The sequence below is a fragment of the Aythya ferina genome, assembly GCF_964211825.1.
Source record: "Aythya ferina genome assembly, chromosome: 8".
NCBI classification, from domain to species: domain Eukaryota; kingdom Metazoa; phylum Chordata; class Aves; order Anseriformes; family Anatidae; genus Aythya; species Aythya ferina.
Window position 1 is genome coordinate 22,705,575 of NC_140304.1, and position 17,941 is coordinate 22,723,515.

Genomic DNA, 17,941 nt, shown 5'->3' on the forward strand with positions numbered 1-17,941 from the left:
GCATCCCCTGCTGCATCACACACATTTTCATTTGAAGCATGAGACACTCTCTGCAGGGCTGTGCACCATCTCCCCCGCTCAGCTCCTCTGAAATTGCTTGCTGTGTCTCTAGTGTCAGCAGGCAAGTGTGGCGTTGGATTTTTTAAAGCAGAGGTGGGGTGGGTGAGGGGTTGAAGCACCACCTGTGAGACCAGGGGCACCTGCACCTCACAGTCTGCCTCTGGACATGCCACTGAGATAACAGTCCCTCTGATCTCTTCGGCTTGGGACTTCTCTTGGAAGGAGCCATTTCCAATGTGTGCCTGCAGAAATGTGAATCTTGGCCTCCTGCACAAAGCTTTTGGGATGGATGCACGTTACCTGGCTGCACAGAGCAGCATCCTCATACCCATTCCCCCACCTTCTGCAGCTTGGCCTTTCTGGGCAGCGATGGGTAAAGCCACCGTGCCTTCCTTTCAAAGCAGCCCCCTGCCCCTACAAAGAGAAGCCCCTGGCCTTCTGCCCTGACCTCTCACATCTGCTGGGGCATCTTCTGGTCTCTGCCAGGCTCAGAGCTGTAGCTGGCCCCTGTTGAACCAGGCAGGTAGAAAAAGGCCGGTGTGTTGTAGTGGTCCCAAGCAGATTTGATGTAAGAACAGAGCTGAAGCAGGAGCCATCAGCTATGTCGGGGTCATTGAAACAGGCTCTGGTAGGGCTGAGACGTTTCACAGAGAAGGCAGGAGCCTCTCCCTTGGCCCCGCAAGCCAGTGTTGTCTCTGAGCACTGATAAATCTGAGGAGAGCAGCTACGATGCTGCACCTGTGCTTGCTGCCAGGAGGATGTTACAGGGAAGAACATTTTCTGTGCTGCACACGTGTGTGAAGCCAGCCTGGCTGGGATCAAGGGCACCTCTGAGAGGAGACCGAGATGTGCATTTGTGTGACACCAGCATGCTTGATTCTTCTCTTTCATCCCCTCACATGGGTGCAGACATGGAGCGCATGGCTAAACTTCGACCTTCAAGCAGGTGATTTATAGATCCACGGTCACCTCTTTGTGACCAAAACCTTCGATGGCAAGAGCAGAGCATTCCTAGGTCCCTAATGCAGGGCAGCAGGTGCTGCTCAGAAGCCACAGGCACTGAACTGATGCAGCTCTGGTCCTCTCTAATAGGGGGAAAGGATTTCTTTTTGCAGCGTTTAACCCTTCTGACCCAGCGAGGCTGAGCTGTGAAGGGACACCACGGCTACGTAAGCCTTAGCAACAGCAGCAGAACAAGCCAGGTGCGGGGTCATTTTTCTGCAGGAATGGGTTGGGTCTCTGCTAATCCTGTCTTGCTGGTGGGGCTAGCAAGCTGTCCCTCCAGGTTATAAATCACCAGGCTGCCAGAATGCAGAAATCTCTGGAAAGGGGCCTGTGAGCATGAGCCCCTTTCCAAGGTCTGTTTATCAGAGCAGAGACACCGGGAAGAAAATGTTCCTGTCATTTCGTTCCTTGAAGAAAACCGGCTAGCCCAGCAGGGGTTTTCCTAATATAGCCCTGTCCTGGAGAGATGTGTTGATATCAGCACAGCAGGTATTATGAACCACTTAGGAATCATCAGCCAGCCCCACTGTGCAATTGGTTGGGATTCAAAAGCCTGTGATTTGGCTCCAAGAGAATCCAGGGCTGGCAAGTGGCTCTTAGCTGGGCTGCTCCAGTTTGGCACCTCGGGGCCAAGTCTGCTGGCCAGAAAGTTGCTGGCATGGGAATGTTTCACACCAGGAAGAGGCTGTTACTGCAGTGTGACCTCTGCTGATGCTGAGGGAGGGAGGATCGTACGGTGTGCTGCCGGGGTTTGAGAAGCATCACCATTCCCTGCTAGCCAGAGGCAAGGGGAAACCTCTGTTTCAGGGATGCGGCTGCTGCTTTAGCCTAATGGATGCTTGCTGTTCTCTCCCTCTCCTGCCGGTGCTGTTCAGAAGAGATACGCAGCCAGCCCCTACTCAGATGAGATTGTGATGGAAGTGGCTTCAGCCAAGCAGCAGGACGAGCCAGAGATGCTGTGGGTGATGGGACCTGTCCTGGCTGTGATACTAATCATCATCATCGTCATCGCTATACTCCTCTTCAAAAGGTGAGCTCCAGTCCAGGGCGGTGCAGTTACAGCATGGGCACGACAGGAGGTGGCACCTTCGAGACTCCTTCCAGCCTTCAGATGGGGGGTGCCTGGTAGACAGTCCTTGGTGGTCGCAGGGAGGAGGAAGGTCTCCTTTATAAAAAAAAAAAGGCTGCTTTATAAAGATTGCAGAATCTTTATGCAGAAGGTAATTAATACCAGCCCCAGGACACAGAGCTGCTTGTGGATTTTGGAAACCTGTGAACAGTGGGACAGGGGAGAGCAGCAGCTTTGTCCCTAAAGCCAGTCTGACCACTCTCTCGTCTCGCAGCTTGGATTTGCAGCACCAGGAACATCTGTAGTACCACTTACCTGCTGAAATTACCCACTAGATCTCTGGCAGGTGCCCCCACTGCTGCGAATTTTGACAGGGGGACATGGTCTTAGTGAGAACAGGGCGTGGATGTGACAGGCTGAAATCGGAGTAGGAGCGCTGCTCTTGAGGCCCCTGGGTCCTGGCTGCTGCGTCCCTGCTGAAGCAGCCTCCTGCTCACACGTAGCAGAGCAATCCTGCCAGAGCTGTAACTGGTGTGAGGCGATTGTTAGTCCTTGCAGGTTGCATTTGCATGTATCTGCGTAGCCTGTTCAATTACACTCGGTCATATTGTCTATCAGCTCAGCTCCAAGGTTCTGCTCCTCCTGGACTCTCTATTTACTATTTATGTGTATCTGTAGCTTGGGGAAGGGAGCTGCTTTTGTTGTCTGATTAAATGGAGCTCTGCTGTGCATGTGCAGTCAGTGCCTTTCTGTGTCAGTGATCATCTCCTTTCTTCTGTTTCTGCTCTTCCCTGGATCTAGTAAACAAGAAAGGTATGAATCCATTTTATCTTCTTGTTTTGCTAAAATTTCAAATCTATTTCCCTGTTTAAATATCAAGCCTGGTGCTAGTAAGGGGCATCTTTGTTTTTGGGAGCTCAGGGCTTGCCAACACTGGGGGTTTACAGAGATTTTGTTTCCTCAAAGGCATCAGCCTCCCAGTAATTGTTAGCCCCTCACAGGCTGATGCAGGGAGATGGTTCCAGCGTAAAGACTTCCTAGATTGTTTTTGCAATTAAATTAAAAATCCAGAAACAACAACAGCAGCAGTTATAGGTGCTTCTTTGTATTCTCAGTCACTTCAGACTGAGAGCTGTTGCAGCAAGAGTGCAGGTGCATTCTTGCATTCTGTAATGAGGAAGCTTTAAGCAAACACCAGGCAATTGTAAGAAACAAAGTGTTGGCTGATCTTTACGGTGGGAAAATGGCCCCCTCCCTCTCTGCCCAGGGAGTCTGTACCTGGGCCCCACAGATACTGTGCTCGCCTTGTTTTAGCTCTGCTTTAACCCAGCCTGGTGTGGGTCGAGCACCATGAAGCAGCCCCAGCCCTCTGTGCTCACCCTCAGCATTCGTGTCCCTGCTGCATCCTAGCCCACGCAGCAGCACCTCCGTGTCCAGCACCACCTGCGTGCTCGGAAGGATGCTCTGTTATCCTCCTGCTTTTCTCCCGACGGTATATCTGCTGCATATTCACAATTTCACATCTACAATGGGAACAAACAGAACCTGAGTAGCAGTAGCTAGCTTGGGATCTGGAGGTTTGTTTAGCGGTGGCCCCAACTAGGCTAATGAGAGAGGCAAACATTAATGATATGCCGTGCCCATTCCCCAGCAAAGCTAGGCCACCTTGCTCAAGGGCTCAGGGACTGGCACGCAGTAGCACATGGCACATCCTGCTATGCTCCTGAGAGGAAGAACAGCGCTTTATTTGTTTGCCATGTATTTTTCTTCCCTTCTATCAATGCTCTTAGTCTGTCGGCTCTTTTGTCTCAGTCCAGGCAGCTAGAAGGCTTCTGAGGTGTTGAGACACCTCTGAGGTGTTGCGAGTATTGTAAGACTCACAAGCTGGTCCTCCCCACTGAACCACCCCAGTGCCTGATGCAGCCACGGGCTACAGATGGAGCTTGCTTGCAGTCTGTGCTTCAGAGCAGGTTTCACTCATGATTTATGCACGAAATTTTACTTAATTTATTACCAGTAGTGCCAGCCCAGCATGGGCAGGGGAAGTGATGGTGCCCTGTGCCTGTTTAGAGCATTTCTGATCATGGGTGGTTCAGGGTCACCACCATCCAGAGCTGCAGCTGCCTGTGTGCAGAGCATGGCAGCCCTCGGGGTGCTTTGAAATGCCTCACAATGACGGAGGAAGCAGACACTGGCTGTTGTGATTTACAGGGTGGTAAACGTGCTAGCGTTTGTGTAGACGAGCAGTGGTGCAGCTCCCTCTTTTGCAGAAAGCATCAGGTCAGCAGAGGGGTTCATCATCAGGCAAAATCCATTTTCAGGCTGTAGCCAGGAGAGAAAATCTCTGCGTATTATTGCTGCACGCTCAGCACCTTGGCAAAGCACCAGGATCAGCACAGGCTCAAAAGAGTGTCCCTGTCCAATACCCTTCTGTACTGCACTGGAATATCCAGTGTACTTGTAACACAGAGCAAGAAGTGGGACAGAGAGAATTGCTAGAAAGCCTGTTTGCAGTATTAGATTGTCCTTAGTATTCACTTGTCCGCTTCTTGATTGGATCTGTCCCTGCCTTGCCTGTGAATTCCAGCAAGAGCTCGAGGTGGTGGCATTGCTTTAGGCATAAATATAGCATGAAGAGACAACAGTGTATTTTATTGTTCCATTAATACACGCCTTGGGTGCCTTCAGCCATTCAAGACGTATATTAATGGCCCAATAAAACACACCCTGAAGAGCCTTTACACTATTATATTACAGTGTTCTATATTTAAATATGTCTAATACGTGAGAAAAAAAAAATTGGATTATATCCTTCCACTACAGGAAATAGTTCCTAGAGGGAGTACAAGGGAAAGAGGTCTTGGATCTATCAGCTTTTTCTCTAGTAAATGTTATGCAGAATATCACATTTCAAAGTGCCTCACTAATCAAACCTCTGCCATCTCTGAAATACAATGAGTCCTGTTCAGAGATGGGAAGTGGGAGGCACAGAAGATGTGACTTGCCTGGAGCCCCAGCTGGGATGGAGCTGGGTAGCTGGGACATGGGCACCCAGACTCCTTTCCAGGGTGGTTTGTGCCAGGCTCTGCCAGAGCTCACCTGCTTGTCTCCATCCCCTGTCTACAGGAAAAGGGCACACTCCCCCTCTTCCAAGGATGAGCACTCCATCGGCCTGAAGGACTCACTCCTGGCCCATTCCTCTGACCCGGTTGAGATGAGGCGACTCAACTACCAGACTCCAGGTAGGAGCAGCAAACCCCCTCGTGTCCCACCTGCCCCAGTTCCCCTTCACCAGGTCACCATGACAGAGGGAGAGCCACAAGCTTTCCCTCAGCAACTCTGCACCTTCATGGGCACAGGAGCACAGATGGGGCTTAGCCCAGGGTTATCCAGGTAGCCACTCTGCCTGCCAATCCTTCTCCCCAGCCCTGTCACTGCAGGCACACAAGGCTGGGAACCCAGATGGGGACAGCCCATGTCTGTTGTGTGTCAGGTTCTACACGAGGCTTGCACACAGCCAGGGCCAAGTGGTCACCGTGAGCCAGGAGGAGCCCCCGTACGGTGCTGGGAGAGCTCGCAAGCACCCGTGCCCACGTTGCTCCCAGGTGCTGTGCTGGCTTGGTCCAGGCTGGGGCTCAGCGCTGAGCACTGCTGGTGTGGTGCTGCCCACAGGGGAGGGACGGGGCGGTGGTGAGCTCTTATGCTGCAAGGGTGTCCCAGCAGCTGTGTCCTGGGACGGTCGGTGTGCTGACACTCCTGCTCTGCTCAGCTCAGGGCGAAGAGCTCCCTGCAGCCCCCGCTGCTCCCCGGGCAGTGCTGTTGCCCAGTGAAGGGCACTGCTGGTTTCAGTGGCCTCAGTCCAGATGATGGCTCAGTAACAGCTGTTGCTTTCTCAGTCTGACTGTTCACTGCAGAGCATCTCCAGTCATGCCTGCGCTGGCCTCCGGTGCCTCGGGCTGTAGCTGTTTGCCAGCCTGCAGAGGCAGCTGTACTTCCCACCGCAGAAAGGTCTCATGCTGCTGCTTTGTGTCTGTCTGTCTCTGATGGCACTGAAAGCACAGTGCCTGTCATTGTAGCGATCAGAGGCGGGCTCGCCCCAACTCATTCAGAGCCTTTCAGAGAGCCTGAGTCCTAGATGAAGTGGAGGAGGGCTTGGGTTTTGTGATGGAGGGAGCAGTTAGCAATAAATGAGGCACAGCGCTCTTCTAACTTGCAGCTCCTCCTGGTCTGTAACCTACTTTCCTTTTCCTCCCGCTGCTCATTCAGCTAAGAGCTTTCGTCTAACAGGGGAGTTTTGAAGGGGCCATTTCCTGGTGTAAACATGCTGCCCCTGGGAGGGAGGGAGGGCAAGCGGAGCCTTTCCTCCTGCTGCTCACAGCGGTCTGGCTCGGCCCCGACTGCGGTGGCGTGGGTTTCACCAGCACAGCTCCCTCCGTGCCAGAGCAGCTGCCAGAGGAATCACGTCTCCCAGGCAGGACCGATGGCAGCTTTTGTGGGTAGGATGAAGCAACAGCCTGGCAGTTGTCAGCCAACCTGGCACGTTAATTGGCCACAACAGACCAGCACAGGAGGAAAACACTGTAGGAAGCAAGGGAGGCACCTGCAGCGGGGAGAGAACATCTCAACAGGCAGATGATGGCAAGCAGCAAGAGATGTCGGGATCGCACACAGTCAGCAACAGCTCGTGGATCCTTGGGAGGAGTGAGGTGTTGAACAGGGCACCTGGTCAATGGCCAGGGTGCCTGTGCGTGGGGATTGGTCTCTGTGACATGTCCCACAGCCCAGGGACACGGGGGACACCTTGCTGTGTGCTTGTGGTTCACATTGCGTGGAGGAGTGTGAGAGGTCAGGCACCTGCTCCCCCTCCAACAAAGAGTTTGGGTGTTGGCAGCAAGGGCTTCCCTTGCTAGAGCTGTAGGAAGGGGCAAGGGCTGCCATCAGAGAGAGGCGACATCCAGGAAATTTTCCTTTCCCACCTGTACCTAAGAATAAGCCAGAGATACCGGCTCATTTCTTAATTTTCCAGATCACTCTGGAGAGATAAAAACAACCCCAAGAGCCCGGTTTGCTGGAGGCAGCAGTGCCCTGCGATGCTGCCAACCGGTGCTCCCCACCCAGTGACAGCACCACGTCCCCCCCCCATCACTAATGAGGCTCTGTGGGGTGGAAGCAGGTGTCGTGTGGCTAGAAATGACTGTTCCAGCTCCTGACAGGCTTGTACTCGTTAACAAGGAGGCACAAAAGCCTGCGAGCCCAGCAGGCCTGTGCTGCTGCCCCTGTCACCCGCCGGCAGCCGAGGCGGTGCCGCGGGGGTGCGCTGACAAGAGGTGCTGGCCACTGGCCCTGCACGCCTCAGTAGCCAGCCTCCCTGCCGGAGTGTGCTGAGCAGGGAAAACCTTGTTTCATGCATAATTAATTGGGCTACTGTTATTAAATATTAAGCTTTCTCATTTTTGTGGGTCTTACTTCAGACAGAGGTTATTTCCCCGCTCTGTACCGGCTCACTGCTTCGCTAAGTGGCTGGCAGGATGCGGGACCAGCAGTGTCCCCGTGTGCCATGAAAGGAGGCCGGGTTGTGCTGCCCAGGAGCTGCAAGCCAGCTGGAGGCTCTGGGGCACCAAGCAGAGGTTGCTGGGGCTGCGGGCAGTCCTGGCCACCAAGCAGCACAAACCTCCCTGTACCACCATCTCCCTGCCCTCCCCTGGGGCACGAGGCCCCAGCCAGCAGTGTGCAGTGGGAATTGGGGCTCTCAGCATCAGCTGGGGGCCTCTGTGCCCGCTCCCCGCTCATACTCGCACCGCCACTGGGTTGGCAGCATCAGAGTTAAAGCCCTGTGCAGGAGGGAGGCTTCTGGTGCTGTGCAGGTGGTGCTTTCCTTTGCGTCTTCACCTCTCTGTCTTTCCATTTCTGAACCTCTGCGATGATGACTAAAGGCTAATGGGATTTCTGTTCTTGCCCCGTTTCTTTTCTTTGCAGGTGCCAGTGTCCCCAGTTGCCCGAATATCTCAAGTTAGTTTTAACTCCTGTATTTATCTTTTGACACCTTTTGCTTTTTCTTTCCCTTTCTCTCTCGTCTCTGTAATTTCTGTTTCAATGTCATGAAGGTCACCCTCACTCACAGCAGACTGTAGATCAGCAGTGATTCCACTTTGGGCCACGACGCGCGGGCCCCATGGGTGCTGCGTGCACGGCAGCGCAGCGGCTCCCACAGCACAGCACGGTGTGGCAGGAGGGCAGGAGCTGGGTGCCGGGCTGCCCCAAGGCTCCTGCGGCAGCCTTTTGCCTGCCAAGGGAGGCAGTAATAACAGCACTGTGGGAATAACTGCCCCTTTGCCTCTTCTTTGCCTTGTGAGCTTCAAATTCACTCTCAAACAGCCATAAAAGTGTCTCCTCCCTGCTGAGTCTGGGCATCCACACTCAGGAATGGGAGAGGTAGCAAAGATGCTTCCCCCAGGGGCAAAGCCAAGGGCTTTGCATGCTGCAGCCCTCCTAGCCTGGCAGAGAGCTCGACCTTCTCTCACCACAATCCTTAGAAGAGCGTGTAGAAGTCTGGTAGTGTGCACAAAGCCCATGCAAATTCCCTCTGCCTTACCCTGCACCACATGTGGCTGTTGTTCCACATTCACCATAAGAGGACAGCGACTGCCTCTTCTTCCCCTTCTGCTCTTGCAGCTCCTTTGGTGCTACAACACTCCTTTGACTAGCAAAGCTGAATTTTGGAGAGATACCCTTGAATTTCTCAGCAGAGATGAATGTCTGCAGCGCTGCCGTGGTCCATGGCTCTGCTGTGCTTCATACACGACCACACTGGGATAACCACATGCTGTGGTTATGTTTCAGCCTTTCTTCCTCCAGCCCCACACTTCTGCCTTGGCCCCATGCTGTTCTCCTCATTTACTCGCTCATCCAGAGCCGCTCGGCGCTACAAAGGCTGCTCCTGAGCTGCAGCCTCTGGAGCTGGGCAGCAGTGAGCAGAGTTTGCAGAAACCAGAGCATCATCTTCGTGGGCCCTGCTCAGCCACCTCGGGGATCCTGGTGGCAAACAGGGAAGCACCTGCAGGAGGACCTCAGCACAAGGCAGAAGAGGGCTCCCTCCTTCCCCACCTGTCCGTGCGCTGTCCGGCCACCCGTGGAGAGCCCCGCACTGACAAGTGCCGGAAGGCTGAGCGCGTGGTGGATCAGAGCTCGCCTTTGTGCAGCAGTGGCAGGTGCTTTGGGCAGAGGTGTTAGGAGCCCAGCTGGACAGCAGCTGCAGCGTAGCGTGCAGTGACACTTCCCTGTTATCACCTAATGACTTGTCACCGCTGTGTAAAATGCACATACCCAGCCTGGGGACTGCTCCATCACCTCGGCGGCCCACCGCTGCCATCTGCGGCAGCGTTCAGGCTCCAGAGCCATCGAGAAGCTCCTGGCCATGCTCCAGCCCGTCTCCCTGGGTGTGAATCAACAGCTCCAGCCTATTAATAATCATTATTTCCCACGTGGGGGCTCTGGGAAACCCACAGAGCAGCCGATGGAGTCATGAGCCTTGGGATTTGGATGAGCCAGGCTTTGGATGAGGTGTTTCACAGCCGCGTTCTTGCCAAGTCACCATCTCAGCTTCAGGGAAGGAGGTGGCGATGGCTGAGCCCTGAATCCCAGAGCTCGGTGGTTTGCACGTCCCAGCCCGGCAGAGCTGGGCTTTGGGCCCTGGAGCCGGCTCTGCCCTGGCCACGGGAAGGCACTGAGCTGCCTGGCAGTGAGCAGAGCTGCCCCTCAGCTCTCAGACTTGTGCCACCCCCGACCCAGGGAGCAGCAGTACCTCCATCGGGTCATTCCCACCTTTCCCCAACTCCCCAGAGGACAGGGCGATGCCCGCCCCGTAACGCTGTGCTCATACACTTGCAGGGGCTTCCCCTGCCGCAGGTCCGGGCAAGTTTCTTTTTGGCTAATGCCATAGTTAGGGCTAAGCAGGAGGATCAGCCTCAACCCTTGGTGGTGAGAGTGCCAGAGAACCCCCGTGTTCAACCCCAGCCCGTGTGGGAGCCTGGGAATCACCCCGACAGCACCCCCAGGCCCGTTCCCATCGGGGGCTTGCCCGAGCCCCTGCCCGCTGCGTGGCCTGCTCTGGGTGCCCGTGGCTGTAGTGTCTGAGCATGCTCACCCGGTCATGCCCATTCTGCACATCACTTTTCTTTTCGTTTTCACTGAACCGTGTGCTCTGAGAGCGCGTGCCGCATGCCGCGTGGTCTCGCCGACCTCCTCTCCATCCCGCCCGGCGCTTCACATCGTCCGTCCCGCGTGTCCGCCTCGCGCCCACCTCTTGGTTTTGCTGTGCACATGCTGCTGTCGAGCCCCCCCCCCAAGGCATGCAGAGCTGTGACCCGTTCCCTCTCCTCCCTTCCCTCCTTGTCGCACCCGCAGGCATGCGCGACCACCCCCCCATCCCCGTGACGGACCTCGCCGACAACATCGACCGGCTGAAGGCCAACGACGGGCTGAAGTTCTCCCAGGAGTACGAGGTGAGCGTGGGAGCGTGCTGGGCAGCGGGGCACAGCCCTGCCAGCCGGGGCTTTGGGCGGACCCCCAGCGGAGAGGGCTCGGGAGCTGCGAGCGATGCCTCCCCCGCAGCGGCATCGCCTGCGTGGGCCCCGAGCCAGGCTGGGAGCCTGCCAGCAATCCCTGCCAGCCCCGAGCGGTGGGAACGTGCCCTGAGCGCTCGGAGCACGGCTCGTGCAGGGAAACGGCCGAATGCGCCACAGCACGCCGTGCTCCCACCATGGTTACAGCCCTGGGAGTGAATGGGAGCTTGTGTCCAGCTGCCTGGGCTGTGCTTCTCCGCTCTGCTGGGCAGCCCGCCCCTCGAAAACAAGCAGGCATTCGGGTTTCCTGCCCTGCTTTCTGCGCCTCTTCCCCCCTGCATGCCGCTGCACCCTGCTGGTGTTAGCCCCTGCAGCTCAGCTCTGCTGATGTCCCGCTGCCTCCAAGCAGTCCTGAGCTGCAGACTCCCCCAGGGACGTGCCTCCAGGGCTGGGCACTGTCCCCACCCGCACTGATGCTGCCTTCGTGCTCACATGGGCATGCGATACACCTTTGGTGACACCCCCATCCTGCACGGCACCTCCAGCCCCAGCCCCTTAATGCCCATCCTCCCCTGAGGGTGACTTGCCAAGGGGGTGAATGTGTGCAGGGGACGGGGCCGAGCAGCACAAGGGCTGCCTTGCCTTTCTCACCTCTCTGCAGGCTGGGTGATGAGGTTGGAAACTTGAAAATTTAGGGAAAAATTCCTCTGCCAGCTGCGAGAGCAGCACTGGCAGGCTCTGTTTTCCTGTGCTTGCATGCAGGACCCTCTTGAGCTGTAGGGGACTTAGAAATAACCCCCCACTCATATTAAGGAGGGAATAAATTTGGGATGCGTCCTTCGCATGTGTTATCACTTCTGTTTGAATTGTTATCTGTTGGTGCCCGTGGCCTCCCCTTCCTGCAGCATACTGGTACTGATTCATGAGATGAGATTAGAACATTTCCCCACGAGGTAAAATTATACACGCCAGGAAAGGGAAAGCAGATCTCTGCGCTGAGAAGGTGAGGGACGAATTCCAGCTAGTTCAAAGGGTGAGCTGCGTGTACCTGAGGGAGGCACGGAGCTCCTGTTTGCTTCAAGATGCTAAGAGGAGGCTTCGCTGTCCCTCCGCACACCGCTGCCCAGGCTGGAGAGGAGCTGCGAGTTCAACAGCTCCAGCCCCGCGTTGCGGCTTGGGAAATGTCTGGAGGAATAATGTGCTTCTCTTGCAGTTGCTTGCGCTTTCGTGTCGGTCCTGTGAGTGCAGCGCCGAGGTACGCAGTCATATCTGTCTGCCTCGGGCCTTTCGTGATGAGTCCGGCTGAAATGTTAAGCAGGGATGGCCGCTGTGCTGCGTGCGGGCTGCGCCTCTGCTGCGCCGCGGGGCTGCGGCAGGATCCGGCACCCGGGCGCTGCCGTCCTCACGCAAGGTCTGCGCCGCTCGGAGCCTGCAGCATAACACCGAGCTGTGGGAGCTGCTTGGGGAAAAAAACAGCCTTAAGTAAATTCTCTTGGCTGTTTTCATGAGCCGCTCTCTCCTCATTTCTCTTTCTTTGGAGTATCGCGGCTGGTTGAGAGCACCAATCAGTTGTGCTTTTCATGTTGAAGCAGCTGTTAAGGAGCTGATTGTTGCATGTAATCTTTTACCCCTGGATTCTGCTGCATCAGACTCCTCATCAGACAGAAATTACCAAACATGACGGGTTCATAAGGTGTTTGACACTAGGAGGGGCCCCAGAGCAGAAATGGTTGCCCCTTCCTGGCACATGGGGATCATTACAGCCATTTCCCAGTTGAGATCCTGGGAAAAAAAATAATCCAGGACTGAGTTGGCAGAGATGGGCAGGGGTGCTGGTGCGATGGGTCTGCTCTCATCCTGCTCCCTGGGTTTGGCATGGTGATGGCTCCCCTCGGGGCTATGCTTGGAGGGCAGGACGGGGCAGGGCATGCCTGGCGGGCACTGCTGATAAGGGAACCTGCAGAGAGGATGTGGAAAGAGCAGGGGTGGGAGGGAGCGGGCTGTGCAGCCCCAGCGGGAGCCCCCACTGCAAGCAGTGACCCAGCAGTTGAAAAGTCCTGGTGTCCCCACGGCAGGGTCGTGCTGCCACACGGGGCATAGCAGAGCTGCGCAGGGAGAGCCGAGGGAGGCAGGATTCCCTGCTGAACCCCTACAGCCCGTTTGCTGTTGGGCTGTGCTGGGGAAGGGTTGCGTGTTGAGTGGTTCTGCAGAGCAGCCTGACGGCTCCACGGGGTGCAGGGCTGTTAATAGATGGCTCCCGTTCCAGCAGCAGCGGCACCCCAGGCAGAGAGCAAATATTTAACAGCACTTCAACCGCCGAGGCCAGCTGCCTAGAGCCATCAGTCTGGCGCTTGCCTCGCTGCTGCCGGAGGTCGCGGGGTAACCCAGACACGGGTGACACGAAACAAGACCTGTGGGCACCTCCTCGCACGCCTGCGGAGGAAGCAGGGAGAGCAGCAGAGATCTCTCAGCACGGCCTGGCCTCCATTCGCACAGGTCAGGGAACAAATAACATCGCTCACACCTGCTGGCAGCCCGCGGGGCCGAGCAGCCGGGGCGGCAAAGCCAGCGAAGAGCGAGCTGCATGCCGGGTGCCACAAGAGCAGGCTCCCGTGCTGAGGGTCTGCCCTCACCCCGAGGGTCCCAGCCGGGCCCCCCGCTCCCACCGGTGCTGCTGGAGAGGCTCAGCTGCAGGCTGGGAGCTGCAGCAGGGCTGGGGGGAGCAGAGGGCAAGGGCCTGGCATGTGTCCCGGCCCGGCTGTGCCAGGAGGGTATTTCATTTTTAGCATACAGCGAGAGCTACAGTGAATTTACAGTGTGGGATTAATGGAATTAAGTAAGTGGAAGGGAGGCCAAGGCCCTTAATTATTTATCGGCAGGCGCTGGCGGGTGCTGTGGCTGTGTTGGAGCTCCTCCTGTGGGCCGCCTTCCCATGCTGCAGCCCGTGGATACGGCGGGATCTTGCGCTGAGCTGAGGGATGCCTGCAGTGTAGAAATGAGTGTGCAACGAGTGTGCACGCACACACGGCATCTTGAGCATGGGATCCACCCATTAGCAAACACAGACATGGGGCTGCTTCCTGCTCCCTTGGGGGTGCTGCCGTTGCCCTGCACCACGTGCCCAGGAGAGAACTTTTTCCTTGTGTCCAAACTGCGACTTGAGGCTGCTGCCCCTTGTGCCCAGTCCCTCTGGCATGCCCCTCCAGGGCACCCTGCCCAAACCCTCTGTTCACTGGCATTTCCCCCAAAGCCCCCAAGGACACGAAGCCTCCAATGCTCCTGGCAGGGAGCAGTAGGGCCCTGCTCAGGCAGCAGGAGCGGCACTGGGGTCCCCAGGGGTGCTGAGCCCCAGGGTGCTGCTGCAGGGGTCCGGAGAGCCCCCGGGGAGCTGCACGTTGCGAGCGTAATGGGCTAATCGGGAAGTGGCCTGGCAGGCACACAGCGCTCACGTTCCGGTAAGAGGAATAATAAGGCTGAAGCAGTGCCAGCCATTGATTCGGGAGCGCATTATGTCCTCATTTGAGACGTGGCGCAGATTGACAGCGGTCAATGCCTGTGCTAATGTGCTTGATTTCACAGGAGGCTGGGAAGCGCTAACAGCCCGAGCGCCTTCCCCTCGCCATGCCTTTGTGCAGCAGCTGGGGCCGCAGAGCAGCACAGGGGCACAGCCACGCAGCCTGTGGTGGCCAAGCTGTCCCTGCCCCGCCACAGAGCAGGGACACAGCCCGCAGCCAGGTCTGGGAGCTGTGCTGAGGAAGAGGGGGCAGCAAGCCCAAGGCGGATGGCATCCGAGAGACAAACTGGCACCCAGGGATGTTTTCAAGGCATTTGGAAAGTGCTCTCGAGGCTGTCGAGGAAAGAGCTCTTTTCCAATCCCGTTTCAATGGCCTGGCTCCGTCTTTATGTTGATGGCAGTAGCAGCAGGGATCCCTGAGCTGCTTCAGAGAGATTGCTCCTTGCACTTCCATGCTGGGAAGGAGGAGTTTTACTAATTGGGCTTTTTTCTTAATTTGCACTTGCTGTCTTACAACATCTCCCCTGTCTCTTTAAAGCAAAGCAAAACTAAAAGTCACGGTGCTTTTAAGTTTGCTCCTGGCTCATTTCCTTCCAGTTTCCCTTCTGCTTTCTAGGAAGGCTGAGTTGAAAGTGTTACTCTCATTGTGTTTTGGGACAAAGCGGTGATTCCTGCGAGCCCCAGAGAGGAGTTAGAGAAGCTTCCCAGTGCCAGGCAATTGTGGAACAAAGTCGGGAAACAGCAGTGCTGCCATAGACCAGGGTTGCATAGCATCAAGTGGAGATGGCACAAGAGTTGCCAACTGCTGCTCCACGTAATGGGCTTCAACTGCTCTCCAAGCAGCCCATCAGCCTCCCGTTTATTTACTCATTTGTTTGCCTTAAAGGGGGGAACAGGTGTACATTAATTCATCACCAGAGTTTAAATTAAATCATTTTACTTCTAAATGAGTCACTAATTTGCAGGAGTATTTAATTAGACCCTCTTTGCACTCAGGTGCTGTATTACTTCTGACTTTCTCACCTGTTTGCCCTCTTAAGAGGCTGATGATGATTAGACCATTTCTGCACATCCTCGTTGCACATCAAAGCAATTAACCCTAATGGCAGCACCTTGATGCCTCTCCTTGGTTCTGGGGGCTCTTGGCAGCCTCGTCTCCCTGAGGAAAAAACCCTTTCCACCACCGTGGCAGGACTCAAGCTTGCTGGGCAGAAGCTGGCTGCACCCTGCAGCGTGGGCAGCCCTGCAGCCTTTTGGCAGAGGTTTGCAGCATGGATTGAGCACCAACAAGTGCGCTCAGCTCTGCCTGCCCCTGCTGCAAAGGGAGGGCTGGCCCCAGCGCCCACCTGTGCCCAGCGCTGGGCAAGTGCTCCCAGGGTGCAGGTAAGGCTGCTGCTTTCTTCTGTTGCTCCTCAGCAGCCGAAGCATCGTTCCAGGAGGTTTGGACCCAAGTGCCCCAAAGAGGCACCGGGGTTCCTGTGCCTGGGCTGAGGAGTGTGTGGGGCCATGGGCTCCCAGCCAGGAGCGGCGCTTGCAGTCTCGCTCCTCCCGTCCCTGCTGCAGCGCCTTCGAGCGCTGCTGCTGCCTGCTTATTACACTAATAATAGAAAATTACAGGTTTTCTGTGGGAAATGTCTATTTACATCCTACATTTCCCAAACTACCTATTAGCATTGCTGTGATGTCACATCCTCCTGTGTGTTTCCGTCAGCGCTGGCCTCCCCGCCTGCGGACGACGTGCTGCTGCAGGACAGGATGGTGGCCTGGGGACAGGCGGCTGCCACCTGGCACGGTGCTGGCCCGTGCCCTCAGGGCTGGCACAGCCATCAGAGCAGTGCCTGAGCTCTGTACCCAAGCTGGGTTGGGGTGGGAAGTGCCTGCCCAGTGGCACAGGAGAGCAGAGGACAGCGATGGTGTCACCCCGTGCGTGGATGGTGGCTGATGGTGCCGAGCAGAGGGACAGAGGGGACTGTGCAGGTCAGCCCGGTCAGGGAGCTGTGTTTTCCATCTCAGCCTTCTGCTCACGGCCGAGCCGGAGCTGGCTGACTCGGGGGTGTTTTATTGCTGGAGAACCCTCCGGCCGTGGCTCTGTGCCAGGCGATGGACGTGGGTTTCTGCAGAGGAGAGCACGCGGTGCTTCCCCGGCCTGCTTGCTCAATGCCTGTGGGCTGCCAGAGCTTCAGGGGCCCCGAGCTGGAGTGTGGGTTTTAAAGAGGCTTTGCCTGTGCTGGTACCAGTGGGGGGGATTAATGGGATGACTGGTTCCTGCTGTAGGTGCCTGCCCCAGGCTGTGTGAGCAGAGCAAGTCCCTGCACGAGGCAGCTGCCTCAGCGGGTGCCTCACCTGCCCCTCACCAGGGGCCGTCCCGTCTCGGAGGTGCTTCTGGGACAGGCCATTTTCCCCGGCCTTTGTGCACCAGCCGTGATGCCAAGAAGCTTTGGGACGAGGCCGCCTGGCCGGGCAGGAGCTGGGCAGGTGCCCAGGTGCAGGCACCAGCCCCTGGCCTGAGGGGGAAGCGCGGGGTGTGCGAGGCCGGGGCGCGGGATCGGGATGTGCGCTTCTCAGGCAGATGCACGGCGTGCAGGCCTCAGGCCAAGATTTATAACCACGTCTGTTCTCCAGGTTTATAGCTCCTTGTCACTCTATTAACTCAAACGAGAGATGTTTACATTGCATAAGTAGCTGGAGCAGTGGATAGTAACCTATCAATTTTCATGACTATTCCCTGGCAGAAGCTCCTCGGCTGTGTTGCAGGACACTAATACCCAAAGCTCCCGGGGCAGCAGATACCCAGGGCTTGCTATATTTCAGGAGACTGCAGTTCAACATCTCATAAAACCTCTAGGTCAAGAACTGCGCAGTCAGGTCCCTGTGGAGCCCTGGCACAAGACCAAGCTTCTGCTGATGGGTAGCTCTGGAGGAAAGGATGAGCACACAGAAAGAGCCGAGGGCTGCCCCAGCGAGGGGCTGCTTTGCATGCAGGTTGCTGGAGGCAGGTTCCACCGGGGACGGGGTTTTGGTGTGGTCTGGCTCGACAACGTGGCCCGGGACAGCCAAGGCAGGTGTGTCTGGCCTGGGGAAAGGCGCTCGGGGAAATGCCCTGGCTGAAACGTGTGTGTGCTGCAGCATCCTGCTCGGCTCTAACCACTCCTGCCTCCCTCCCCCTCTCTCCGCAGTCCATCGATCCCGGGCAGCAGTTCACCTGGGAGAACTCCAACCTGGAAGTGAACAAGCCCAAAAACCGCTATGCAAACGTGATCGCGTATGACCACTCGCGTGTCATCCTGACCTCCATCGATGGTAAGTGGCACCGTGGTGGGCACCCCAGCAAATGGCTGGGCACGGCTGTGGCAGGGAACCATCCCTTTTCCTGTTCTCAGTCAAGCAGGGGCAAACACTGAGAAACACTGAGCACCAAGAGGTGCTTGGAAGCAGGTCAAGGGCCTGCTGGCCCTGCAGCCCCCACCCCAGCATGGCTGCAGGGCCAGCATCTTCCCCTAGATCTTGTTGGTGTTTGTGCAAAGTAACACCGAGAGCTGAGGGTGCCCTTCCCCTGGAACATCAGGCTCACACGTCCCCCTGCTTGGTGGGAGATGCTTTGGGCCCTGGTGTTCACAGCACCGAGAGAGCCAGCACCACAGGATGCTGCACATCTGTGGGGCCGGGGCTAACGCCTGCTTTCAGTGCCTGCTTTGCAGTCCCCGTGCGTGCAGAGGAGCTGGAGGGCAGGTA

The 17,941-nt window shown here is 56.6% G+C and overlaps 1 protein-coding gene across 14 annotated transcripts in view; it reads left to right on the forward strand.

Moving 5' to 3' along the window:
- PTPRF (protein tyrosine phosphatase receptor type F) overlaps positions 1–17,941 on the forward strand; it is a 364,428-nt gene that overhangs the window by 330,335 nt on the left and 16,152 nt on the right. For 10 of the 14 annotated variants that reach the window (XM_084527751.1, XM_084527753.1, XM_084527745.1 and 7 more), the window contains 5 exons: positions 1,941–2,095; positions 5,261–5,376; positions 8,111–8,143; positions 10,538–10,635; positions 17,386–17,509. In XM_084527751.1, the coding sequence (XP_084383877.1) occupies positions 1,941–2,095; positions 5,261–5,376; positions 8,111–8,143; positions 10,538–10,635; positions 17,386–17,509 (526 nt within the window). The remainder of the gene's footprint in view (positions 1–1,940; positions 2,096–5,260; positions 5,377–8,110; positions 8,144–10,537; positions 10,636–17,385; positions 17,510–17,941) is intronic. The other 4 variants (XM_084527755.1, XM_084527756.1, XM_084527757.1 and 1 more) reach the window with 1 other exon arrangement.